Below are 27605 nucleotides of genomic sequence, written 5' to 3'. Positions count from 1 at the left end.
CCACACTGCAGTCACAGACCTGTCACTTGCCCTCCCCTTTCCCATGCTCTTACCAGCTCTTCAGGACATAACCAAAGCCACCACCTGAAGGACATGCCCAGTAGCTTGTGACATTTCACTTGTTGTTTTGCTGTCACTAGCAACACTGATATGAAAAAAATAATAATGAAACTTAGCAATTATATAGCTCTTTATATTTTGAAATCTCTGTACAAACATTACTTAAACAAAGCAAGGTAGTATGCAAAACAGTCATTGCTTAAAATAATCGACCAAGGGGTTGTGCTTCAGCAGTGACACTGGGAGGAGGACAAGAATGCTGGAAGGAAAGTGGCAAACCAGAGGTATAACAAGGTCTCCTCTTCAAATTTGGGGTTATGAATGGAGAAAGTGTCAAGGACAGTATCTGAAAGTGTTCTTTAATAACCTTACACCAGGTAGGTAAAGCTGATGTGTTTGCACTGTCACACAGGGAAGAGTAACTGCTTAATGCAAATAATATACAGCAATATCATACACAGGGATGTATAAATACATATTCACGCACACACACATTGGATCTTTAACTTGTTGAGGACATCTCAGCCAAACTGCAACAAAAATGATACTGGTATGATAATGATGAAGATATTAAAAACATAAAAACACAGCAGTGACACCAACAACTGTGGAGCTCCCCCTCCAGAGAACAGGTATTACTTAAACTGTTCCATCTGCTGAGGCTGGCTGTAAACACAGCTCTCAATTCCTCTCTTCTGCAATCACTGAAGAAAACAAAACACAGCTACCCACAAAACTCACTGCTGCAAACACAGATGCTGTTGGTACAATTTATGGCCCATTCATTAACAGGTAGAGGGAGAGGCCTTGGCTGAAAGGTGCAGAAAAACACAGTACATGGACATGATCCAACAAGGAATGTGTGCCCTCCCTGGTCCCCAGAGCCCTGCCAGCTTCAGGATTCCAGCCCCAGCTCAGTTCCTGCAGCCCCCTGATGATTGGTTTGTATTATTCCCAGCTAGAAGAAGCTATGGAAAAAGCAGTTTTAGAAGGGAAGCCCCATATAGGTCCGAGCACATGACACCAGTGGATGCACTGAGGGAAAACTGCCAGAGCTCATCCCATTTTAGGGACAAACACCTGCCTAGGGATGAACCCCCCCATCCTGCAGCTCCAAACACCAAGCCTGCCTGCCCAGAGACCCACACAATTTCTCCCATGGGGAATCAAGCCAAAATTGCTGCAAATACTCCAGCTGTTTGCACAAAGGAAGAGCAGCAAGCCCAACGAGCCTCAAAAGCCTCAGATGGACACACAAAAACCTCTGTGCCTCTGCTAGCTCTAGCCCCAGGATAAACATGACCTCTCCCAAGAGGAGCACACAAAGTCCAGGTGGAAACATTTAAGGTCAACTGAAAAAACTTGGTATTAGAAAACAAATAAAGAAATGGACAAAGAAACCCAACAAAAACCACGCAGTGATTCTGAGACAGAACAGTTCTATTTTATACATTTTATTTCTGTGGGGTTTTAGGTTTTAAATAACATGAGAGATTTTTGTTCTGACTCTCTACCTGAATTGCAGCTCTCTTTCTTTTTTAGTAAACTTTGGGATAATTTTCACAGTGGACAGTTAATGATGATGAAATTGGAAAGAATTCAAAGTGCAGCTTCTCTGCAAGCATCAGCCTTCCAAACATCAATTTAAGGAATGGATATAAAACTATTTGGAAAACCACTGATATCTAAAAAACTCAAAATTTCAACTATGTGGTGACCATGACTAAGCAGTTCATAGAACACATTCTCAATTCCTAGCTGGTCATTTTTCTAAAACCAGAGCTTGGTTTCCAAAGGCAGCACCTACTCCATGACACAGGCTCTGCCTCACAACACTCAGAACCAACAGCTTCAACTTGTGCACACTTGCTCTGAGAGCACAGCAAGCTGTGGGGTTTTCCTTGGCTACATGCACTCTTGGACATCACAAAATCATGGAATGGTTTGGAATAACCTTAAAGCTCATCCAGTTCCAGCCCCCTGCCATGGATAGAGACATCTTCCACTATCCCAGGTTGCTCCAAGTCCCATCCAATCTGATCTTGAACACTTCCAGGGATGGGGCAGCTCCCCTGGGCACCCTGTGCCAGGGCCTCCCCACCCTCACAGGGAAAAAATCCTTCCCAATATCCAGTCAAAATCTAACCTCCATTAGTTTATAGCCATGCCTGTTACCCTGGCACTCCTCCAGTGCTCTCCAGCTCTCTTGGAGCCCCTCTAGGCACTGGAAGGGGCTCCAAGTCCTCCCCAGAGGTTCTCTTTTGGTGAACAGCCCTGTCTCAGCATATGCCACAGCAATGTCACAGTGAGACAGCCACCATACACAGAGCATCACCACACAGTATCAGAAAGCTTCACAGTAACTCCTCACCTCTTCAGAAGGCTTCAGGCACCTGCCCACACACAGTAACACCAGGGCATCTCAGCAGGCTCCAACCATCTGCCCTTCTTGCTCTCCAGCCCAGCCTTTTATCCCCTCCTGTTGATGCACTGCACCTGTGTGCCCTCTGTTCCCTTTGCTGGTTGCTCAGTGCCCCTGGGCACTCCATGGCTCGTTCCCTTCAACAGCATTCACCTGTCCTGCACAGCTGCAGCCATTTAGGGATGAGCCCCACTCCCAATCACCCCAAACTGTGCCCACACCACAGCCCCAATCACCCCACACTGTGCCCACACCACAGCCCCAATCCCAATCACCCCAAACTGTGCCCACACCACAGCCCCACTGCCAATCACCCCACACTGTGCCCACACCACAGCCCCAATCCCCCCACACTGTGCCCACACCACAGCCCCACTCCCAATCACCCCAAACTGTGCCCACACCACAGCCCCACTGCCAATCCTCCCAAACTGTGCCCACACCACAGCCCCACTGCCAATCACCCCAAACTGTGCCCACACCACAGCCCCAATCACCCCACACTGTGCCCACACCACAGCCCCACTGCCAATCCCCCCACACTGTGTGCCTGCACCACAGCCCCACTGCCAATCCCCCCAAACTGTGCCTGCACAGACACTGCAGCTCTCCCAGCCTGTCTCCAGAGCTGGACTGATGAAAAGCAACCCCAGTTCCCTGCTCCTGAGCCTTTCAGCTGCTAGCTCTCTTAGATTTAGAGGAACTGCACACAAAAAGCTTCCACTCCAGAGCTGCCTGTGCAGTAACCAGCCATGAAAAGATTTCTCCAAGACAAGGAGAAAATGAGAATTGCCAGCTGTACAGAAAGCCCACTGCTGTAAATCCCTAAGGCAGCAGCAGAGTCACTGTTCCCATCCCCAGCTGCTCCAGGGGCAGAGCCAGCTGGGCATCCCCACTGCTAACAAGCTCCTACACAACAACACTCACACAATCAATAAGAATAATCTACAGTTATTACCAGTCCTGAGTACAGCCATAAGCAAGATTTCAAGTGTTAACCTTTAGGCCCAGATTTTCTTAAAATGATCCTGCAGAACATATACATATATATATATTTATTTTTTTTTAAACATCTATATTTAAAATTATCTATTTACCTAACCTATAAAACTTTACTACAAGCCAGACTGCCATCTGGAGAAAAAAAACCACCTTAAATTCAATTTCAAGTATTCATCAACATTAAAGTTGTTACTCTAAGTCCTTTGAAGATCCTGAGACAAATACTCAATTATAATTATGTAAATATTCCATCAAAATAATTATATAAATATTCAATCAAATATAAGGGGAAAAAAAAATAAAAAGTAAAGGAATAGAAGCAGCTCCCAGAGCAGCAGCACAACCTCCCTGTGCAGGCCAGCTCCCACCTACCCAACCCAGGATTTCCAGAGCCCTCAGGCTCCAAAAGCTCATCTCCTACAAAATTTGGCAGCTGCCAGAAGCTGAGTTGTCTGATCTTTTTTGCAGCCACTAGAGATAATATACATGGCTATCCCTCAGTGACACTGATTTCCAGGGAGCTCTCCTTACTTCCTTCCACTGTGAACTGCACAAAAAGGAACAAGGGATTGAAGGAAGCCAAGGAGTTTTTATTGACTCCCAGAAGACAGACATGGATTGCAGACAACCCTGGACAACTTATTTTTAAAATCCCAGAATTACCAACAAGAGGACTCTTCCTCACAAATAACCTGACACAACTCCTTTGTCAAAAGATTTTGGCATGGAACTTATTTCCATTATAGTTTAATGCTAATAGTTCATTCCAACAGCTAAAAAACTATGTCTATAATACTATTGAAATATTTTGTTCATATTTTTGACTTAATAAAAAAAAAATAGTTTGAGCTACTACTTTCCTAGTCCTCAAAAAAATTCAGGGAGACGCCAACTTATGAATGAGTCCCTTAAAAATGTGTATTTCAGCTGAGAGCAGTAATGACTCCAAGGAAACACACACAGCTTGACCACCTTTTCCTCAGAAAAAGAAACATGTTCACACACTCAGCTACAGCCCCAAACAGAACTGCTGCAGCGTGATCAAGACAAGGTCAATCCCAAGACTGGTGGCCCAGAGCCTGCAGAATCTGACCACAGAGAACTGAACTCCTTTGTTTTGGAAGAGGTCAGTCTGCACCTCAGTTGGATGATGTCTCCAAGGGCCTTGCTGGGCCTGCAGAGGCCATGGGAGTGCTCTCAGCTTTAATGAGAACCTGGCAGGGTAAGTGAAGCCACAGCAAAGGTGAATTAACCCAGCCCTTCTACTGCAGCTTCCTCCCCAGCATCTGGAAGAGGCAGCAACCTCCAGAAGCACCAATTCCCTGAGAGGACCCTGGTCACAGCCTCTCTTGTACTCCCAGAGGAATGTTTGCTGTTATCCACAGCACCACCCAATGCACTGCTTGCACCTCAGTGTCTTCCTCCCAAGACATGAACCCAGAGACTCCAACTCAAGCACAAGTGATTTTCAGGTCTGACCAGGTTTTGAAGCTGAGAACAGGCTCCTACTCGAGCAGAAATGTCTGAGCATTCATGGCTGGCCAGAAGTGGGTTTACACCAAAGTCTTCAACACCCCAAGGACCTGCTGACCCCAGGGGTGCAGGGGCTGAGGTGCTCCTCCTACACAGCAGGTAATCAAACCTCAGGATCTTGCTTCCATCTTACAGTTTTACATAAAGCAGAAGTGTCCACACCTTCAGGAAAAACACCTTTTAAAGGAATAGTCAGAACAGATGGACACACATTTGAGGGCAACTTACCTAATTAGCTTCATGATGCCCATCACACGTGTAAAGCCCAAAGGCAAAAGGGAATCTCAGACACAACAATTTGGCTGAAAGCAGATATAACTCACAGGAAATAAGTTTTAAGAATTGGTTTCTCTGTTACAAGAGTTTCTAGAGGAGAGCAATTAATACCCAACAAGTAGTCACTGGTTTTGGCAACTCAGGCTTGGTGCCCTTAAAATGAGCAGATTTTCTTAAAGCTGTTACATTGCTGTTACAGTTAAGATTGTATTCAGATGAGTTCCTGGGATACACAAATCATCTACTTCTAAACAGGCTTCTGCATGTTATAGACTAAACTTCTTAACTGACAAATAATTATTTTGATGTTTCCAGTTTACAATGGTAAAAAAAAATGAAGACTTCACAATGGGTATAAATGGGAGGTAAATGTATTTTTAAAAACAGAATAAAAAGCTGCATGTTAAAAACTGGCTCACAGACTAATAAATACATACATCAAAGACATGAAATTTTCAGCAGCTGGTTTTAAAGAGCAAGGAATTGGGAAAAAAACTAGCTGTCCAGACTCCATTCCGCCTCTGTGGTCTATGTACTAAAAATATCTGCAGTTGAAAAACAAGTTAACAGAGGAGTAGAATCAGCTTTGTCACCTATTTTCTTTTTTAAAAATTAAGCTACTTCCTAAAAGTGTGGTGTAAAACCTAGAGAAACTATTAATTTCTTCATGCACTTGATGACATTGAATTAAAAAAGAAATTATTTTAACCCAGAAAAAATGAGTCATTGTATACAGTAAGGACAGCCTTACTGCAAGTTTTCTACAGTAAAAGTATTTCTAGAAATACACCAGAAATTACTTTCCTATAACAAAATATACAATTATGTGTTGCATCATCATTGAGTTTCAATACTTAGGCAAAACAGAAACAGCTACTGTGAAGTTTCAAAGAAAACCCAAAGAAACCCAACTCCAAAGAGCAGAAAGATGTTTTGACGGCTGTGGAGATGCCAGAAAGCAACGCTGGACACCAGGAATCTCCAGAACAACTCCCCTTCCCCAGTGATGTGCAGTTTGTCAATCAGACTGTGAGGGAAAACTGATCCTGTTCTATGGGCTTCTCCACCCAGGCTCCAAGTCCTGCCTTCAGGAATGCTTTAAACAAACACTCTTTAGCAGTTTGGTACTCCGTGGCTCCTTGCTTGGTGTCGTGGTACAGGTTGGGCTTGAGGATCTTGGAGCGCAAGCTGGAGGAAAGCTGTGGGGTTCAGAGACAAGACAAGGAGAGAGACAAGACTCCATTAAGCCAAACAGCACCAGAGTGACTGAGTTATTTAAACAGCTAATTTTAAAATAAGGTAAGGATCTATCAAACAAAATGTTGAGGCCAAAAAGCCACAGGCATACTTACTGGAAGTTTTCTTTCTGAGAGTAAAGAGTGAAACCTCAGCAGTGAAAATGGGATTATCCTTCCAAATAAATTAAAATGCAAAGGCAAGCTCATAGGAGACAAGATCCTTTGCCTACTCAGCTATAAACCCAGGAATATGCATTTTGGACCAGACAGCATCACATTAAACAGTAAGTTAACAAACACATTGCTTTTCTCTATTACTGCATGAGGCAGCAGCTACCTGACCTCAAGCTGCACCAGGGGAGGTTTAGATTACATGTTAGGGAAAAGAATTTCACTGAAAGGGTTGTAAAGCATTGGAACAGGCTGCCCAGGGAAGCAGTGGGGTCACCATCCCTGGGGATGTGGTGCTAGAGGGCATGGTTTAACATGAATATGGTGGTGGTGCTGGGTTGATGGCTGGACTTGACCATCTTAAGGGTCTTTTCCAGCCTTAATGATTCTGTGGCTCTAACAGGAGGCTCAGCTTACAACAGGCTGAGATACTAGGGAAATCATTAGATATTAGGGAATTAGATATTAGGGGATTCATTAGATACTGGGGAATTCATTGGATATTAGTGAAAACACGAAAATCAGCTTAAAACAGGCTGAGATACTAGGGAATTCATTAGATATTAGGGATTTCATTAGATATTAGGGGAAAAAATCTCACTGAAAGAGGGTGTGGTGTTAGAGGACATGGTTTAATGTGAACATGGTGGTGGTGCTGTATTGATGGCTGGACTTGACCATCTTAAGGGCCTTTTCCAGCCTTAATCATTCTGTGGCTCAGCTTAAAACAAGTTGAGATACTAGGGAAATCATTAGATATTAGGGAATTAGATATTAGGGAATTCATTAGATACTGGGGAATTGGATATTAGGGAAGTCATTAGATATTAGGGAAAACACGAGGCTCAGCTTAAAACAGGCTGAGCTATTAGGGAATACATTAAATATTAGAGAATTAGATACTAGGGAAAAAACATTCACTGAAAGGGTTGTAAAGCATTGGAAGAGGCTGCCCAGGGAAGCAGTGGGGTCACCACCCCTGGGGATGTGATGCTAGAGGGCATGGTTTAACATGAACATGGTGGTGGTGCTGCGTTGATGGCTGGACTTGGCCATCTTAAGGGTCTTTTCCAGCCCAAAACTGGCTGAGATACTAGGAATTCATTAGATAATAGGGAATTAGATATTAGGGAATTCATTAATTATCAGGGAAAACATTAGGTTCAGCTTAAAACAGGCTGAGGTATTAGGGAATTCATTAGGTATTAGAGAATTAGGTATTAGCGAATTAGATATTAGGGAATTCATGAGATATTAGGGAATTCATTAGATATTAGGGAATTCATTAGATATTAGGGAATTCATTAGATATTAGGGAATTCATTAGATATTAGGGAATTCATTAGATATTAGGGAATTAAATATTAGGGATTTCATTAGATATTAGGGGAAAAAACTTCACTGAAAGGGTTGTAAAGCATTGGAAGAGGCTGCCCAGGGAAGCAGTGGGTTCACCATCCCTGGAACTGTTCAAATAATGCATGTATGTGGTGCTAGAGGACATGGTTTAATGTGAACATGGTGGTGGTGCTGCATTGATGGGTGGACTTGACCATCTTAAGGGTCTTTTCCAGCCTTAATGATTCTGTGGCTCAGCTTAAAACAAGCTCAGATACTAGGGAATTCATTAGATATTGGCAAATTAGATACTAGGGAATTCATTAGAAAGTAGGGAATTCATTAGATAGTAGGGAATTCATTAGATAGTAGGGAAAACACGAGGCTCAGCTTAAAACAGGCTGAGCTATTAGGGAATACATAAATATTAGAGAATTAGATACTAGGGAAAAAACATTCACTGAAAGGGTTGTAAAGCATTGGAAGAGGCTGCCCAGGGAAGCAGTGGGCTCACCATCCCTGGGGATGTGGTGCTAGAGGGCATGGTTTAACGTGAACACGGTGCTGATGCTGCGTTGATGGCTGGACTTGGCCATCTTAAGGGTCTTTTCCAGCCTCAATGGTTCAGTGGCTCTAACAGGAGGCTCAGCTTAAAACAGGCTGAGATACTAGGGAAATCATTAGATATTAGGGAATTAGATATTAGGGGATTCATTAGATACTGGGGAATTAAATTTAGGGGAGTCATTAGATATTAGGGAAAACACGAGGCTCAGCTTAAAACAGGCTGAGCTATTAGGGAATACATAAATATTAGAGAATTAGATACTAGGGAAAAAACATTCACTGAAAGGGTTGTAAAGCATTGGAAGAGGCTGCCCAGGGAAGCAGTGGGCTCACCATCCCTGGGGATGTGCTGCTAGAGGGCATGGTTTAACATGAACATGGTGGTGGTGCTGCGTTGATGGCTGACTTGACCATCTCAAGGGTCTTTTCCAGCCTCAATGGTTCAGTGGCTCTGACAGGAGGCTCAGCTTTTACCAGGCTGAGGAAGCACAGAGGCACAGTGCTTGTGTGAGTGCAGCAAGGCCATGCAGGTGTTTCCCTGGGCCCTGAGCAGAGGCACAAGTGGCCCTGGGCCGTACCTTGGCGTGGATGCGCATCCAGCGGCTGTAGAAGGCGTGCTTGCAGAGGCGCGACGCGCGGCCCATCTCGTCCTTGCCCGTGGTGGCATTAATGACCTCCAGGCCTGAGTCTCCCACTGTCCAGTTCACACTGAAGTTTGGGGCTTTCCCTGGCTGGCGGGCCTCTGCGTTGCTGATACCTGAAAGAAAAGTGGTGTTTAATGATGATAATAAACACAAATGCTTGACTTTTGGTTTTGTGTTGGGAGGGTGAACAGTCTTAGAAGATCTTTTATTTTGAGGGCTCTCTCCTGCAGATTTCTCACCCACTCACAGAGTGACATCTCACTCTCATTCTGGCTAAAGTGGTCTCTAGTTCTGTCCCTCCCAGCAGGGCAAGTGTGCACTGATGGAAGAAGCAGCCTCCTCGGCAGAGGGGGTCATGGAGAGCTCTGTGGCAGGAGTTCATGGGGTTCACCTCACTTCCAAATAACTATCAACCCTGGAAATGCTCACTGCCAGGCTGGATGGGGCTTGGAGCAACCTGGGATAGTGGAAGATGTCCCTGCCCATGGCAAGGGGTGAACTGAGATGGGCTTGACAGTCCCTTCCAACACAAACCATCCTGTGATTCTACTGAAAGCGAGCCCCATGCTCAGCACCCTCCACAAAGCCAGAACTGGCAGATATTTGGGTCTTCCAGCACAAATCCACTGTGTTCCAGCTGACTCCCCACTCCACAGGCCCAGTGCTGCACACTGAGCCCAGAGACAGGGAACCACAGGATTCCAAACAGGACTCAAATCACTTTGCTCAGGTGTTAAATGAGGTTAACATCTTCCAACTATGGCTCTACCTGCAGGGATGGAGAAGCAAAGTCACCACAATGGAACCCAAGTGCAAACTGAGTCTGGCTGCCTGCCCAGGGCAGGATTTATTCCCCACAACACCCCAGTGCCCAAAGATGGACTAGACACAATCAAGGTCACAGCAGCTACTGCCATGCATGAGTGACTCCTCAGACATTGCAGGGGTGGCAAAACTCTATTTAAAATGTCTCAGTCACCTCACCAGGAGAGAACAAAGCACTGGGGCCATTTCTTCTTTCTAGTAAATATAAATCCCACTTTTACTTTAGGGCAGCTCCCACCAAGAACCTATTTCACTGTTTGGACAGGTCCTACACTTAATAAAATCTAAAGAATTAGTGGAAATCGAACATGAGCAACACAGCAGGATGCATTTCTGGCTGATATCTGGAACACAATCCAATAAAGCTGGGCACTTGGGAGCAGGACTGGCTCACCTGGCTCAGTCTCATGGCACCTCTGGGCCCAGCACTGAGAGTGGGCAAGGTCAGAATAACCCAGCAAAATTCAGTTTGCTTCCTATCATCAATTCCTCATTTAATAAACAAAGAAAGAGTTGAAATATAAACCACTGAAGCTGTTGTATTTTTACCCTTGGTTTGGATCAATCTTGTCACTATGACTGATAAGAAATAATTAACTGAATAATAACAGAAAATAACCTATTATTCCCCATTTTCTTAAAATATAAGCTGAAAAAAACGAGAATTGGCACAAAAGCTGGTTTTACCAAAAGTACTGAGGGAAAAGTGGTAAGAAATTGATGCCACATGACAATTCTTGGTCTTTTTTTTCTTTAATGACATCTGTGCTGCTACCTTTTCTTTCATTCCATACACTATTAAACAAGTACAGGGATCAGACAGAGGTCATCAAGTATTCCAAAACACTTGTGATATCACAACCAGTCCCACAAGCAAATCAAATAGAGATGAGAAAGCTGAACATCCAGCATGCACTACATTTCCACTGCAATTATATGATTCTATTCCTTGGTTTTGGATGAATTGTTTTTTCTTTAAAACCACCAAAACCAGCCCAGATTTAGAATTTCAAATAGATTTAATTAATAACAACCCATTCAGCTGTTTATTTGCATGCAAGAACCCTGGAGAGATGTCAAAGGAGTCCCTGATGGTGGATCACAAGTAGCAGGGGCAGGGAATAAAGGTAATCTCAAAATCAAGGCATTTGATAAAACTTTAGGTGGGTCATATCTTCTCCCTCAAAATCTAGACATGAGTATAGCACAATATGCTGAGATTAGAAACAGAAAAGAAATTTAGGATAGAAAGTCAAATATTTTAGTCTTCTTTGAAAGCTAATAGAACTACATCTATTTAGAGAACCTTGCTCAGAACTTATTGTTGAGTATTATTACAAAGGGATATAACAAACAAAAGCAAAGGTCACAGCTCTTTGTGCCACTGCTTATATAAATAATAAAGTTTGACAGTTCTTTGAGGAGAGAGCTAAAACAAGCTTCATGAAAAAGGACACAGAAAGCTGAGAAACACCAATGTGAACAGGAGGATAAGGTACCAAGGGAACGGGCAAATAAAAAATAATCACCAGAAGTTCTGTTGAAGGATTTATTTTTGTCTACCTTAAAAACAAATTCACTAACACTTGGATAAAGATGACCTCTTTGGGAAGAGTGAACACAGCTGGAGAACCTCCATCTCAGGGCAGACCTGGGATGTGGGGGGGAAGAAAACTGAGGTAGGATCATTGATGACACTAAATTACTTTTAAATAGCAATAAGAGGAGCAATAGCAAAAAAGTAGCATAAAAAACCTCCCATACTGGGTGTCTAGGCAATAAAAAGAGAGATTAAATTCTTCACAGATAAATATACAGCAACACATATTAAGAAAAAACCCAAAGCAATCTTGCACAAGGAGTGCCTGACTTGGAGCTCTCTATTAGCATTCAGGAATGAGATTTTAGTTCCTAATATTCAGTCCTACCAAAAGGCCAGGTCAGTCACCAACAGCAATCAAAGAGAACATCAGGAATTATCAGTGAAGTGAACAGAATATATGCCACTACATGGACTAGTACTGCTGCTTTACCCTGAATATATCAGCTACTACCCTGGTCTCACTAGCACAAAAATGGGGCTGCAAAATCATCCTTTATGTGAAAGGGTCTCTGTGCAAGGAACAACAAAGGAGACTAAGGCACCTCAGCTTGCAAAAAACAAGATTTATGTAGGGAGGAATATCTCAGAGGTATAGAAAACAGTGTCATGACCACTGCTTATGGCCTGGATCTCACAGAGCACTCAGGAATATCTAACTGAGGAAATTAGCAGAAAGGAAGTTTCTCTGCAAAAACCTTGGCACATTCCACAGTCCTCCTTTCTCATGGAGGCTGTGGATGACAAAAAGTTGAAAGCATTTAAAAAAATGGAACCAGGAATGAGCAACTGAAAGATGTGTTAAGGATTTGTACAAAGATCTCAGTCCCTGACTCAGACTTCAGCCCAGGTGAACTCCTGCATGCCCATCTCCCACAGTGGCTCCCCCTCAAAAAGAGTTTGTGCAGGTCACCCTGCAGATGGGCAACTTGATATTGGCTGATTTATCCAAGCACCCTCACTCTGACTGAGAAATCCATTTTTTTTTTCAGATCATTCTACAAATTGACAAGATTCAAACCTGTCTTCTCTTCAAGCCACTTCTCAGAGAGAGCTCAACTGCCCTCAAAAGCTGGATCCTGCAACCAAGGCTTCCAAGAGTCAGCACAGGAGGGAGTTTTCTATGGAGAGATTTCCTGCATCCCTCAGCTGAAAAACACCTGCTCTGGTAGGCATGTTCCCCACTGGAACTGAATATATGGGGATGTGTTAGTGGTGGACAGGGCAGTGCTGGGCTCATGGTTGGATTCAATGATCTTGGGGTCTTTTACAACCTTAATGATTCTATGACTCAATCTGCTGGCAAAAGGGCTAAATCAAAGTCTCTTATAAAGAAACAAAGATTATAAAAGGACAGGTTTTAGCAGTACAAACAGTACCTCAAAATAATTTTGACTTACTGCAGGTGCCCCAGCAGACATGAAATTTGCTGTATTAGAGGAAGAAAATCTGTTTTTACAGTGCTTTCTCAGCTAAACAGGCAGGACAGTGGGGCAACACAAGAATTTCTGTTCTAGTTCACTCTGTTGGTGCAAATAAATCTCAGAGAGGGGTGTGTGTGTGTGATACAAGAAAGAACACAGAGCTGGAGACAGGTATTTCTGCCATGCTTCTTCTAGTTAAGAATACACTGAAAAATATGTGAATCCAAGAGCACATGGGCAGCTACACAAATGCCCCAGCTGAATCTGACAGCAGAGGTCAGAAAATCAGCTTTCAAGACTGAACCAGTAACAGAAAATACATCAACATAGTTCTCTGCCCAAGCTCCTAAAGAACCTTGCTGTACAATTTTGAGATGTGTATTTTTGTGAAAACTCCACAGCTGAGAACATTTCCAGACTCTCTCTCTGCTGCACAGCAAGTCCTGGCTCAACTGTTTAAACAGATGGTTCTCTTTCATGGGAAATAGATGATAGCACCATTGCAGAAAGATGATTTTCAAGACGACAAGGTACTGTTACATGCTGTGAAAAGGATAACAAAAATGCTTCTCACCCTGCCACAAACCTGCTGTCTTGAAGGACTGATAAAAATTCCCCCAAATCAGGCAGAAACAGTCCATGAAACTATTAGATATTTGGTACAGAGTGTTGCAACTGTTACTTACTTGCTAATATAAGGACAAATATGTTATTTAATATTTTTATACGTTCTAGTTCAGGGAATCCTTATTACCTTTCTTACCTAAAGAAATACTCATTGTTGACAATGCTCTTTTCCCCACTCCCTCCCTAAATCTTTTTTAAAAATTCATGTCAAACTTTAAACATGCTTTAAAATTATGAGCTGCTTTTTCTTCCCTGGAAAATAAACACATGCCAAAAGCTAACCTCTACAGAACAAAGCAATAAACACAGTGAGTGAGAGAGAGGATGAGATTTCAGTTTTAAAGCTTTCAGAGCATTACTGAAACAAGCCATTTTAGAATTTAAGACAGGTGAGGTGTTATCTCCGTCCATTCTGAGTTGATAATTAACCTAAAAATTGTGAATCATGTTGGCACACTGATGGATGAAGGGACCACTCAACAAAACTCTGCAGTGCAAGAGAAGTGACAGTGAGTGCTAACACACTATTCCACAGGTGGGAGGAGATTTCCCTAAGCCTTCAACTCTGCTCACATCTCCCTGGGCATGCTCCAGACAGGCACGGTGTGAAAACTCACCCCAAAGTTTCATCCCCCAGCTCTTTCCAACTTCTAAAGGTCCTTGCTATGGTATTTCTGACTGGGTGTCTGTATTATGTTTGGACCACAGCTTCTCTATTGCAAGCAGCAAGCAGTTTACTCACAGCACACAGTTTGCAAGGTTTTGAGAACTACAAAATCACAATGCTACTGGAACAGACTTGGTTACCGGCACGGCCTTCTCCATTAGATACTTGCCACTAAGTAAAGGTCTGTTGAGTGTATAAAGAGGTGGTAGATCTTCTATCTCTGCTATCCTCTGGTAAACGGCTCTGGATAGATGATCCCCATGATATAAACTCCCCAAGATGATGCTAGAGAAGTAAATTGGCTCCACAAAGAGGCTAAGTAAGGCTCCTTGAATACCCAATACGTTCCACCTAAGAGGGAGGGAAAAACAAAACAAAACAAAAAACAAAAAAACACTTTCTTTTTAATGAAACAAGTAACATCTGCCAGACATAACAGCAGTTAATCACAATGGACCAGACTTTCAACCCTTCCTCCTGACTAGCACATGACCATGGTAGCATAAGCTGTGACACCTGCCAGAATTTCAGAGATCAGCTTAGGGGATACTCAGTGTAATCCTGAGTAAAATGACCTAAAACAGGAGCAGACTCTGTAACTTGTACCCCTGCTAACATGTCTGGTGATGCATTTTCCAGCACTCTAATGCCAGAGATGGACAGGATCATTCAATGGGAGAAAGCCAAACTGAGAAATTGTCCACCAGAAACAGCAGCTGCTATCTGCAGAAGACACCTGGCAGGGAGAAGAGCATCCTTCCCAGAGCACAAGAAGGATTCTCTGCAAGACCTCCATACCTCACCACCACGAGGAAAGGCCTGTCCTTCAAACCCTGGCCCCAGTGGCCACACCCTGCTGACAGAAAGGGCATGTGCACTGGCCTTTGAGCAGGGACAAAACTGAATATGAAAACTGAAAACATGCAATGAATGCATACAATCCTTGCTCCCTTTAGATACTTCACAGATTCCAAACATAAATCCCTGTCTGGGCACTGTGGTTTACACTGGATCAGGTCTGGGATATAGAATGTCTAGGAGCAAAATCCTGATTGTGATATTTGTTTTTTTAAATTGTGCTCATTTGATAAAGTTTTAGCTCTCAGTGTCTCTGTAACTGTCACACAAAATACTTTTGAAAACCTCAACATCTCCTGCAGAGTATTTTCACTGCCTTGCTCTGAGGAATGCTGAGGCACTATGAACATAGCATATTTCAGTCTTGGAACCCAGCATGGTTTGGCTTGCAAGGGACCTTAAACAAAATCTAGTTTCAAACCCTGCCATGGGCAGGGCCACCTTCCACTACCCCAGGCTGCTCCAAGCCCTGTCCAACCTGGAGCTGGAGTCCAACTGCAAAAGCCAGACACAAGCAGCAGGAAAAGGTTCCTTTGGTGCTTGGATGAAACAGAGGAGCACAGAATGGTTGTCCTTATTAAAAAGCCCATGCTATACCAGGCTGCAAGGTTCTCCTAGGAAGCCAGGGAATTCAGATGCTGCTAACAGTGTTTCCTGCAGTTTGTGCTGGGCAGGATACACATCAGCATCCTTTCAGGCTAGGAACTCCACACCACCACTGTTTCAGTGCTGCAATAACTGAACTACACTTCAGGACTTGCAACATGCTTCTTTTTTAATATCAAACTGGTAAAACAAAGATTATAATCCAAAGAAACTATTTCTTTGCATACCTTTAGTGATGGTGAAAATGGGGGCAATATCCATTAATTTACTCACCCATCATTAAAAAACCTGGCCTTAATAAGTGAATAAAAATACTGTGCTAATATATGAGGTGTATTTTACATGGAATAAAGGCATATTTTTTAAAAGACTGAGAACACAATCAGCAACCAAGTGTCAGAGTAAAGATATCAAGTGACAACTGTTGCTTCCCAGGACCAATATGCCTTTCTGACTGCTACAGACACAGGTAATACTATGGAAGAAACATCTGGAAAGAGAACTCAAGACTGAGCATTGCAAAGACAAGGCACATCCCATTTCACGTTACATGATCAGTGCTCAAGTGATGATAGACATTTTAAAACAGGCCAAAGCACTCCTCTGGAAAGCCCTTACTTCCTAAATAAACCCTCAGCCAGACCCTTTTCCTTACTTCTGACTTCAGTATTTCCAGAGCTCATGTTTTGCTGCTTCCTCCCACAGCTGGTGACCTTCTGTGGTGCAGAAAATGAAAGCTGACATTTGCCTTGTGAAGCTCTGATGGGAGGAGGATGAGGAGAGCTGAGCAAGCCTCTGCAGAGAGGACTGTATGAACTGATGTTATATATGATCTGTATGAGCAGTTTTTCTGGGCTGTGCTGAATCCCCTCTGGCCCCCCAGCACACACTGTGGGCTCAGAGCAGTGGGCTGTGCAAGCACTGCACAAACCACTCACACAACCAAAACTCCTCATGTTCAGTAGGCAGGGTTGGGTGGTGGTTTGGTTTATAAAACTTTAAATCTCATGGTTATAATAGAAGAACATCTACTTCTCTACAGAAATGTATTGTTGTATCAGAAACTGGTTATAGTGCAGAGACAAACATGAAGCCCAAAAGAATCACATAATCACTAAGGCTGGACAAGCCCTCTAAAATCATCAAGTCCAACCACTAAACCCTGTCCAGTACAATCCTGTTCACCACAGTTCCCAGGTGCCACACCCACACACCTTCTGGACCCTTCCAGGGACACTCCACCACTTCCCTGGGCACCCTGTTCCAGTGCCTGGCCAAATTTTGCCCCAATATCCAAGCTGAACCTCACCTGGCACAGCTTGAGGCCATTTCCTCTGCTCCTGTCCCTTGAGACCAACCCTCAGCTAACTCTGCCCGACCACCAGGGAGGTGAGGAGAGCAAGGAGGCCACCCCTGAGCCTCCTTTCCTTCAGGCTGAGCTCCCCCAGATCCCTCAGCCTCTCCCTGGCACATTTATGGTTGTGTGCTGCAGATCTGTGAAAGAAAGGACTGCAGGGAGACTTTCTTCTTGTTCCTTTTTTATCCTGTACTTCTGTCAAGCAGTAATATCTCACTTCCATCAGCATGTACACTCCAACAACTTTTATGAATATAAACTGAGAAGGAACCACCACCACACATCAGTTTTCAAAAGGCCACAAGCATCACCTCCAGAAGTGGTAAAACTGCCTCATCCTCCAGCTTACAAACACAGACTGTCAGAACTCACACCAACAACTGCTGCCAAAATAGCATTAACCTTTACTGAAAGTAACATTTCTTTTGAAATTAAGGGGCCAAATGCTGCATTTCACTACAAACCATGCAGTGCAGAGCAGAAAAAGCAAAATGCACTGCAGAAAACTTCAAGTCAGTGTTGTCTTTCCAGTGGAGCATTTAAACAATGGATTTTTTTTTTCTTCACATTAAAAATAGCATCAGAAAAGAGTTAAGTAAGTGAAGTGACCTAAGTCTAGCTTACAAACCCAAACCTGGGTGCTAAAGAATGAGCATGGACAGAACACAGGAATGCTGCCATGACATCCACAGATACTGAAATGCCTAAAGTGAGGCATGTAAAGCTGAGAGTTACAGATGGGAAAGAACACTCAGGGAAACTCTACCAGTGTAAACCTTCTCACTGGAAACACCTGCAATGCTTGTCTAAGGTAAGCAAAAAAATTGTCTTATGACAGTATTTAACATATCCTGAGTGTTCTGGTTTTAAGTTACTACAAGAATTTTTTCTGACAACCTTCAAAAACTTTACCTTAAAGTAATGACATTTAAAGTGCAAGCTCTTAGATTGGTATAAACAGCCACAAGATTTACATTCAAACTGCTAACATTTAAACAGAGGTGCCCTGATCTGAGCTGAGGTACAGCTAATTGTGGTTCCTTCACTGTTGGAATAGAAGGACAGGGTTGGGAAATGCTCCTTCAAACATCCCAACACCTTTGCAGGCTCATCCCCAGGCTTGGCCTTTGCAGATCCATGGACATGGGCTGTGTTCAACTCCTGTCAATTTACACAGAGGAATTTACTCTCTGTGTACTGTGCTCACCTGATGTCTTATAGATCAGCACCTCAATGGGAAAAATCTGAATTTTATCAATTTGTCAAACTCACTGGTTTTCTTATTCTATAAGCACTGCTGTTATATCTAGTTCATAACAGTCTGGAGGATGGAGGCCCTTCCTCAACCTTTCTGCTTGTTCTCAAGCACACTGCACTAAAAAAAAGAGGGTGGAGAAAGCAGAGACTGACACCAAATCAAGAGGAGTCCTCTCCTCCTTGCTATGTTGGACCACCATCTGCTCAGGGGTATCTACAGTGGGTTCCTAAAAGGTCTGTGGATTTCTTCATGAAATGCAGCTGATTTCACAGCTCTTGACACATGAGAAGGTAAGCAAAATTTAACTCTCAGCAACCCTTTCACAGTGTGCTGGTAGCACATCTTGCCAAAAATAAAACCAGTTAAAAACACACATGCCAGGTAAAAACTCTCCTCTGAACTTTCCAAATGCAAAAGGTACAGGAATTCTGTTATTCCCATTATTTTTGACAAAAGGCAGGATTGAGGGAGGCCTAACAGCAGTAAGTCATCAAACTTCATGTTAATATCAAACATCTTAGTTACTGATTTTCATGCAGAGAGGAGCATAGGGCAGGGGAGTCCCTATGTGTGACCCACAATGGTGTCCATATGAACTAGTGCCAAAATTCATCTCAGGAAAATAAAAGTCCTGCAACTACTCAAACAAGGCAAAACCTGACAAGTGCTTACAGTTCAAAGAGCTTCTCATACCAATATTATTTATAAGCAACAATCACTATGAGGAAATGAAAATTATTTAGTTGGCACTTCATTTATCACAAATTTCTACTTGCAACTGATGGCAAGTGAGAGAAGGTGTCACCGTGGAAGATGTAGCACTAGCCCAGAAACCACTTCTCTTTGTGGTAGCACAACTTTAAACCTGATTTCTCTTTGTCTCCTAAAGAGATTAATTCTCTGTGACCACTCCTCTTCAAGAGCCACAGTTGTAAACAGGCAGCAGTATCTTTACAAGGAGTGAGAGCTTCTTTTAAATCAAGTGGCTGGGTCAGCAGCCCACTCTACAAACCTTATGTGCAGGAAGTCTCTGGTCTTTGACAGTGGCTCTTCTCACAACACCATTTTAGATTTGCAGTTACAGACATGAAAAAGTCCTCCCCTTGCAGCTGCACTGAGACAGGCAACCACACAGCTCTGACTTGCCCCAGCTTTTTTTGGCATTGCCTGGATTTGCTGCCTGTATGTTGTTGGAGACTGAAATGTTATAGTTTATGATTTCAACATCTTCATGAAGAACCTTTGCCTATTACACAAAAACTGTATAAAAGCTGCAGAGAAAACCACCAAAACCCTGAATGGGGTCCTGGACTGCACATTGATGAGATAAAGTGACTCAGGTCTGGGCTGGGGGATGAAGAAGACATTCACAGAGGGATCAAGCTAGGCACAGCTTGTGGCTGGAGAGCACAGCCCTGGGGCCATCAGCTGCCAGGCTGGCACAGACCCTGCACTAAAGGCAGGAGGGAGGAGAGGTTTTGGGTGTGTGGTGAAAAAGCCTCTGCTCAGAGGCAGTGAATGCCATCCTCTGCTGTGCAGAGCTCAGCTGTGGAGCCCTTCACCCCAGGAGAAGCTGCAGGACAGCTGAGGGGGTGTCATGGTCCATCAAAGGCCCCCCAAAGCGATGCCCAGACCCTGCACCAGAGCACTGCACGTGCTGCAGCACATCCAGAGTCCTGCAAGGAACAGTGTCCAACTGGCCCCCTGCAAGGGAGGCATGTGGGCATCCCCATCTGCCCAAAACTTCCATTCATCCACTGCATTCTGTACCTCTCAGGGCTGCAGGGGACCCTCAGCACCAAGCCCAGATGGAGGGGAGCAACGAGGCATCACTGGGACCCTTGGAAGGGTGATACACTCCTACCTAATCCCTGTCACTCTCCCCCTACCCCCATACACACTTCTTTCTCTATTTCTTTCTTTCCTCTTTCTTTCTCATCGCCTCTTTTACTATTAAATAAAACATACCAATTTTTTGGCACCAAGATCTAACCTCTTTTGGTTTTAATCATGTTTTCTGGGTATTGTTTGAACATTCAAAGTTCTGTCCCTTTTGTACACAGAGACTTAGTTTTCTTTGTTCTTCTTGGTTTAAACCAGGTTGTAACATATGTAAGCTTAGCTGAGAGGTTCCATAATGGTACACCTTGGGTAGTCATTTCTAAACACCTGCCTCAGGTATTTCACCCAAGTGCCACAAAGCCACCATGCACTGCAATTCACATCAGCTACTGCCACTGGGTGAAGAACTGGTGAGGAGAAATGTTCACTACTGGGGAAAAAGAGAAAGACTGAGTTACAAATGTCTGTTTGGATTTCCCACTCTGAATGAGCACAAAACAAGGCCAGTGGATGGGTGTGTGATGTTCTTTCAGACAAAATATCAGAAAAATATTTTCTCTTCTTTAAAGTAGAAGAGAATGAATGACCTCCCTTTTAACAACTCAACTGAAAAAAGTTTTTCTCAGGTCCTAGAGCTTTTCTAAGAAAATGTGTGATAAGGAATTTTGTGCTTCTCAGCAGGACATTAGCCATTAACTGGAATGTTTACTGAGAAGCTAAGTAATTATTTGAAACCAAAAATATGGGCAGAAAAACACATCAAAAGAAAAATGACAAAAATCAACATTGTGAAGTACCATGGCACCAGGCCAGCACACATTGAAAACAAATGCATGTATATAATAAATGTTAACTCTGGTCAGAAACCACCCTAACCCCTTAGTGCAGAGCCACCAAGCTCTAACACACCAGGACAATCCTGCCTTAATGCTTCCAGTCCAAGTGGGATTACACTCATGGCCCTCCCACGTTTCTCACAACTGTTCCTGGATGTTCCTAGCAGGTCTAGGAGGGTGCTGGGCAGCACACTGCAGCAAAGCACCCAAAGGCTGGAAGCAGCCACTTGGATTATCCAGATAATCCACAGAGATGAGGCACTTCAGGTACAAGTGGTTTGATACAACTGCAGTCCCACACCCCAAATTCATCCACGTCTTTCCCAGGCTGTGACTTGTGAACCTCTGGGAAAGCCCAGTGGAAATTCCTGGGTCTGAGGCATTCTGGAGGAGCCAGAATGCTGGACACTATGGAGCAAGGCACTCTTTCAAATGCAAATGGACAAAACATGTCAGGGCAATGTTGAAAAAAAAAAAAAAAAAAAAAAAGATGAAAATCTGGGCCTCCTTACCCGTCATAAAGTCTTTGTTCTGTGTCAAGGGGTTCTATTTGCTTCCTTCACTGGCACAAACAAAATTATTCCCATTAGCCCCAAGGAGAGGTGACAGCTAGCTATGGAAGCAAGAAATGCATTCTGTTCTGCATCACACAAAATCAACAAAAGAGTCAAATGTGTTCTAGCTCAACAACTGGCTTTTTTTTATATTTGCAATGACAATGTGATAAAAGAACGTGGTTGGGAAAAGCCCCTGGCATGAAATTGGGGATTTATTTGGTGAATTTTACTGAAAGTATTATAAAAGAAGCCAAAATGTCATTTTTGTAGAATTACCTTTCCCCAGCTGCCTGTCCTACCTTCTGAAAGGCCCTATTCATTTATGTTAGAGGTATTTAAAGTAAAATAAAATGTCCTCCTTCAGTAGAGATGGTGATTACTTGAGACAAGACTAAAGGAATGAAGCCATTATATAACCTTCCTCCTCTATTTTTCATTTGGCATATGCAGTTCACAAGAATAGTTCCAACTAAATATCTTTATTAAACTTTAAATCAGGCTAACAGTGACTTGAGAAAACAGCAAAGCTCTTTTAATTAAAACATATATAGCATACATATCAGTGAAAATAACTAAAGTATCATTAGCTGAAAAATTTGGAATTTCTCATCTACTTTGCAAGAGCACAAAGGCTGCAAACATGCAGACTCATTTAAAAAAACTATGATTTGCAACTCTCCCATCCTTCCAATGCTTGTTAAAGAATACTACTGATTTTTTTGTCCATTTATCATTTTGAAAACAAACAACAAAAATCTTTCAATCTTTGTCAAAGAGAACAAAGGAATTTGGAAAATTTCCAAAAAAGGAATTTGATGACATATAAATTAAAATATCGTTCTGGAAACTAAATATTTAATTTCAATACAATATTTAAATTATAATTAAAATTCTAGAGTAAGAACTAGAAGTGCCCATCAATTAGGATATTTTTAACGGGGACACTTTTTACCATAAAAAATAATAAAAATCTAAACTATGCATGGAAAATGTAGGAATCTTTAATATCATGGAATGGTTTGGTTGGAAGGGACTTGAAAGCTTGTCCTGTTCCATCCCTGTGCCATGGGCAGGGACACTTTCAACTTGACCAGGCTGCTCCAAGCCCCATCCAACTGGACTTTGAACATTTCCAATGATGGGGCAAGGGCATGTATCACCAGAGGAAGTTATTCAAATATAAGTAATGCAATAGACTTATTGTACTCTTTTCCTAATGCTATACTACTTTAGGGGGAAAAAAATCTAAACCATTCCTCTGCTATTCCCTGGGATAGAAATACAAAACAAAGCTGTCATGACTTGATGTGGCTGGAATGGTACAGAGTGACTACACCTTGCCTCTAACACCAATTGCAGGTGAAGAATCAGAGCTTTATTACAGGGGTGGCAGCCACCCTCACACTATGTCCAAGCAGTGAGATAAGCCCATCAATTCCCTGCCCATTCACTGTGGGTACCATGCACCCCTCCTCTCTCATAGGAACCACAGGATGGTCTTTGATTGGAAGGACCTTAAAGGTTTATCTTAGTCAACCCCTCTGCCATGGGCAGGGACACCTTCCACTAGTCCAGGTTGCTCCAAGCCTCATCCAGCCTTGGCCTTGAACACTTCCAGGGATGGGGCAGCCATAGCTTCTCTGGGCAACCTGTGCCAGAGCCTCAGCACCCTCACAGGGAACAATTTCTTTGCAACATCCCCCCCAACCCAGCCCTGCTTCAGCTTTAGGCCATTCCCCCTTGCCCCATGCCCTCCTCCAGCAATAACATCTGAACCATTCAGAGTCTCACCTGGCTATCTTGTCACTGCAGGACATGGTGAGCAGCCTCTCCCCTTGCAATACCCCATCCCAGGTCTGGATGGTGGTGGTGGAGCGCACAGGGATGGTTCCTTCCCCAGACTCGATTTTGGTCCGGAGCTGTCCTCTGGCTTTGCGGTTTGGATGTCTGTCCCCTTGGTCTGAAGGACAAAAAACACTGAGGATCAGCTGAGGAACCTTCTCAAAGGGTTTTACATTAGAATCACAGTAAGAAGGACTGATTTGAGGGCTCTGCCTGCAGTTACTGCTGGCTTGCATCACAGTTCCTACTGCTCTTGGCAACTTAGCTACAGCATCAGACACCTCTCACAAACACTGCCTTCCAAAAACACACCTGCAGTTAAAGCAAGCTTTCACCAAAGGAGCAGTAGGAAGCAGGCAGCTCTGGAGCTCTGTTCTGTGTGTTACAGAGTTAAAATGAAGTTAATGGGCAGACTGTGGAAGGGGCAGGCAGAGAACTGCTGTTAAAGGATGGAAACAGGGAAAGGGGATGGTTAGTTCTGTAGGAATACTTGCTGACTCACTGGCTTATCTCAGTTAGCATCAGCCTCTTCAAGACCACAGGGCTCATCACTCTATACTGAACTTCTACCACAGAGGAAGAACAGCTCAGATTTTTTTGGAAGAGATCTTTGTCTAACACACTTCTATGCTAAAAGGAAAGAAGACACCTAAATTTTAACCGTGCCACTTGTACATGCCCCAAGAATAATTTAAGCTCCCTTGGGTGGAAGAGGAGGACTGCTGCCATACCCTCTTGTGCTGCCTCATGGGGTGAGAAAATCCGAGCATCACCACAAGGAGATGTGCTGATATAGAGGTGGAACTGCACATTCTCCTTCAGCTTAAACCCGCCTTGCTCTGACCTGATGAAAATGGATTTTTGCTGATCTTCTTTATTGCTGAAACAGAGAAGAAAAGCTGGAGTCAAAACTGACATTAACATGGAAATAGGCATAAGCTGGGCAGACTTAACAGGCATTAAAAACCAACACAGGATGGCTGAAATTTCTATAATGTAAATCTAACAGTTGTGACAATTAACAAAATTAAAGGACCATCGAGACAGGAAACAAAGAGCCTGTGGTAATCCCAGGTGTCAAGAGCTTTCAGACACTTAAATGAAACATCAGCAACCTTTAGCCCACTTCATATTATTTTGATTTATACAGTTACAGTTCACAAAATGATTGCCAATTATTTTCCCTGTCCTCCTCTCTCATGATTGACACCTCACTGAATAAATATTTTGTTCTACTCAAATTTCGGGGCAAAGGGCACGAGTTCTAAATTAAACATCCTAATCCAACAGGACAAGTGCTTTACACTGAAATAATGAAGACAGATGTTTTCCAGAGACACCTTTTCAGCTCTGTGGGATCAGCTCATCATCTTTTTCCCTCCAGCTTACCTTAGGTAAAGCTCAAGTTGTGTGTACAGAAATTTCAGCAGACACCGTCGAGCTATGATTTCTGCATGGCAATCATTTAATGCAAGACCACGATCACTCATGTATTCACCATTGATGCATTTTGTTCCTGTAGAAACACTTATTACCAGGGCATCTTTCACGTCTGTACCTGCAAAACAAAATTTCAGGAAGAAGATGCAATTAACATCACAAATAAAGCACTGAGTGATCTTCTTGCAGAACCAAACAAGGCTCTTTTTTGGTGGTTTGCTTCTTTTAAAAAAAATAAAGATTTTTTTCTTCTGATAGTTTATTTAAAAACAAAAGCTTCACTCAGCCATACCTCCCCTGCACCAGCACCATCAGTAGTTCTTATGAGAACTACTCTTTTCATGAGCTCAGACAAGTTAAAAATTGAAAACCTGCAGGTACAAAGTGCTGCTTCAAGAAGAATAATTAAAGCCTGAGATCCAAAGTGCTTTCTTTGCTGAGATTCAGGCAGCCACAACTTTCAGCTGTACCTTCTGGTCACTTATGCAGATATTCACAGCCACTTGAGAAATCTGAAGGGCATTGGTTTATTAAAGCAGCAAAATGTTATGGAAGGGTATTGAGCCAAATACAGGAAAGGCAAGACTGGGGAAAAAGAAATATAAATGCTTAAATCACTGTAAAGATTACCAGTATAAAGTGCAGTTCTTGGTATTAAACCATTCCATGCAAAAGGATGTTGGGTGGCTGTTTTCTAAGCAGAGAACTGCCTTTATCACTCAAAAAACCCAGCTGGATGAAGGACTAAGGAAGATGGGTCAAAATGCCACTTAGCAAAATGCTCAGGGGTAAAAAAAAGCCCAACAAGCTAAAATGAACCTGAGCCCAGCTGGGCCCTCCTGCCCACAGGGCCAGAGGAGAAGCACCAAGCTGTAACACAAGGCTGTGCCATGGGGTCACTGAATTCCAGGTGCTCCCCAGACACATGTTCGTGGCAAGATATTTTCTTATTCTGTGTAAAGCTATTTCTTCAGTTAACCAAAAGGCATCCACATGTTTAGTTAAGTCTTAATTCTTTGGCACATGACTCTTCTTGGAATTGCACATAGGGGCTGTAAATAGCATAAAAACCTGTTAAATATCACAGAACACAAATATCACAAAATAAAATAAACAAAACTACAGCATGTTCCTCATGTATTTGGGGCTAAAACAGTGTTATGAGCAGATGGAGGGCTGGCTGTTGCTCAACAGAGCTTGAGGAGCATCAAGGTTTCCCAAACCTCCCAACAGCCTGTGTGAGTGGGAGGGCAAGAGATCAGGAGGGGACACAGCTGGGACAGCCTCAAAATGAACATTGCACCAAGGGTTCACATGGATTGAAGACCAAGAGAAACCTTAATGTGAGGAAAATCAGCAGCAGCATGGTCATAGATTAGTTTAGGACAGAACTTCAGTGCTTTGGGGGATTTGGACAAGCAGAGATCTTGTGTCAGCCACGACACCACTGCTGACACGTGCACACCACTGCCATCTGCCAAAACATAAACTGCTCTCTTCAGATATTTTTACTAAAATGACTAACATAGAGCACTAAGAATAAAATGTAGCAAGAATAACAAAGTGCAAAATCTTAAAACCTTGCAAAGAAGCGTAATTCTTACATAATATGCCCATACCAGGAATACCAATGGGGAATTTTATTTATTTTCCCAAAGTTTCTTGATTCACTTTAAAACCTGAATTTTGTGAGCTACTCAGATGTCTCAGGCAGAGGACAGGAACTCTGTGGAAAAAGCAGTACTTGCAGGTCTAATTTTCCTCTAAGTACTTGAGATTTAATTACTATATTTAGTCCACCTTCAAGATGAAACAGTAAAAATACATTTCAACACTGCTTGACTGAAAAGAGTTCGTTTACTAGATGCAAACAGAGCTCTCATAGTTAAGCATTCAAGATAGTAGGTTTTTTTTTTTAATTTACCTGTTGTCATGACAACTCCAGCAAGGACTTTTCGACGTGCATGTGGAGATGAGAAATTTTCTGTCAAATCACTGAATTTATCTACAACCAAGCGTGCAACAGCATCAGCTAATACCTGTAGGACCACACAGAAATGCACATTAAAAAAATTTTAAAATTAATTTTAAAATTACAGGAGCATTAAGTTATAAAGATATATACTTTTAAAGGATTGGACAAAGCAAATGAAGTGAGTGTTTATTGTTCACTTTAAAAATTGACATTGAGGAGTCCCTTGCAAGTGGAAGCAGAGGTTTGAGTGCTCCATGTCTACCAAAACAAGGTCAGACAGTGCTAAGCAAAGCACTGAAGCACCTAATGCCCATGATCCTGATGAACATTTGAGGCTTGGGAGAACAACTGGATAGACAGATAAACCTATCCTCTCATGCTCAAACCTCAAAACACATCATTTCAGTATCCTCAACATTGAACCTGACAATAAGATTGAAGTAAAAATCCATGCCCCTCAAATGACCCTTTTATAACAATCTAATTCCTTATCTAACTATTATATAAATAAGGACAATTCTGTTTTCAACCCTAGTTTAATGCTTCCTATTTTTACAAGACCTCTACAAAGTTAGGAATAGAAAATTTCACTGTATAACCCCAAAAAACTATCTCAAAATTAGGAAAGATTTCTGTCTTT

At 42.8% G+C, this 27605-nt stretch overlaps 1 protein-coding gene across 2 annotated transcripts in view; it reads right to left on the bottom strand.

Annotated features, from left to right (window-relative positions):
* Nucleotides 1–177: 177 nt before the first annotated feature.
* ADARB1 (adenosine deaminase RNA specific B1) overlaps nt 178–27605 on the bottom strand; it is a 68287-nt gene continuing 40859 nt past the window's right edge. For both annotated transcript variants that reach the window (XM_054636745.2, XM_054636746.2), the window contains exons 5-11: nt 26915–27029; nt 24940–25108; nt 24282–24430; nt 23500–23668; nt 14564–14745; nt 9186–9364; nt 178–6492 (exon numbers count right to left, since the gene is read on the bottom strand). In XM_054636745.2, coding sequence (XP_054492720.2) covers nt 6316–6492; nt 9186–9364; nt 14564–14745; nt 23500–23668; nt 24282–24430; nt 24940–25108; nt 26915–27029 — 1140 coding nt within the window. In that variant the 3' untranslated portion in view covers nt 178–6315. The remainder of the gene's footprint in view (nt 6493–9185; nt 9365–14563; nt 14746–23499; nt 23669–24281; nt 24431–24939; nt 25109–26914; nt 27030–27605) is intronic.

Source organism: Agelaius phoeniceus, chromosome 7 (assembly GCF_051311805.1).
Source record: "Agelaius phoeniceus isolate bAgePho1 chromosome 7, bAgePho1.hap1, whole genome shotgun sequence".
NCBI classification, from domain to species: Eukaryota; Metazoa; Chordata; class Aves; order Passeriformes; family Icteridae; genus Agelaius; species Agelaius phoeniceus.
This window is presented reverse-complemented; position numbering and strand designations above follow the sequence as displayed.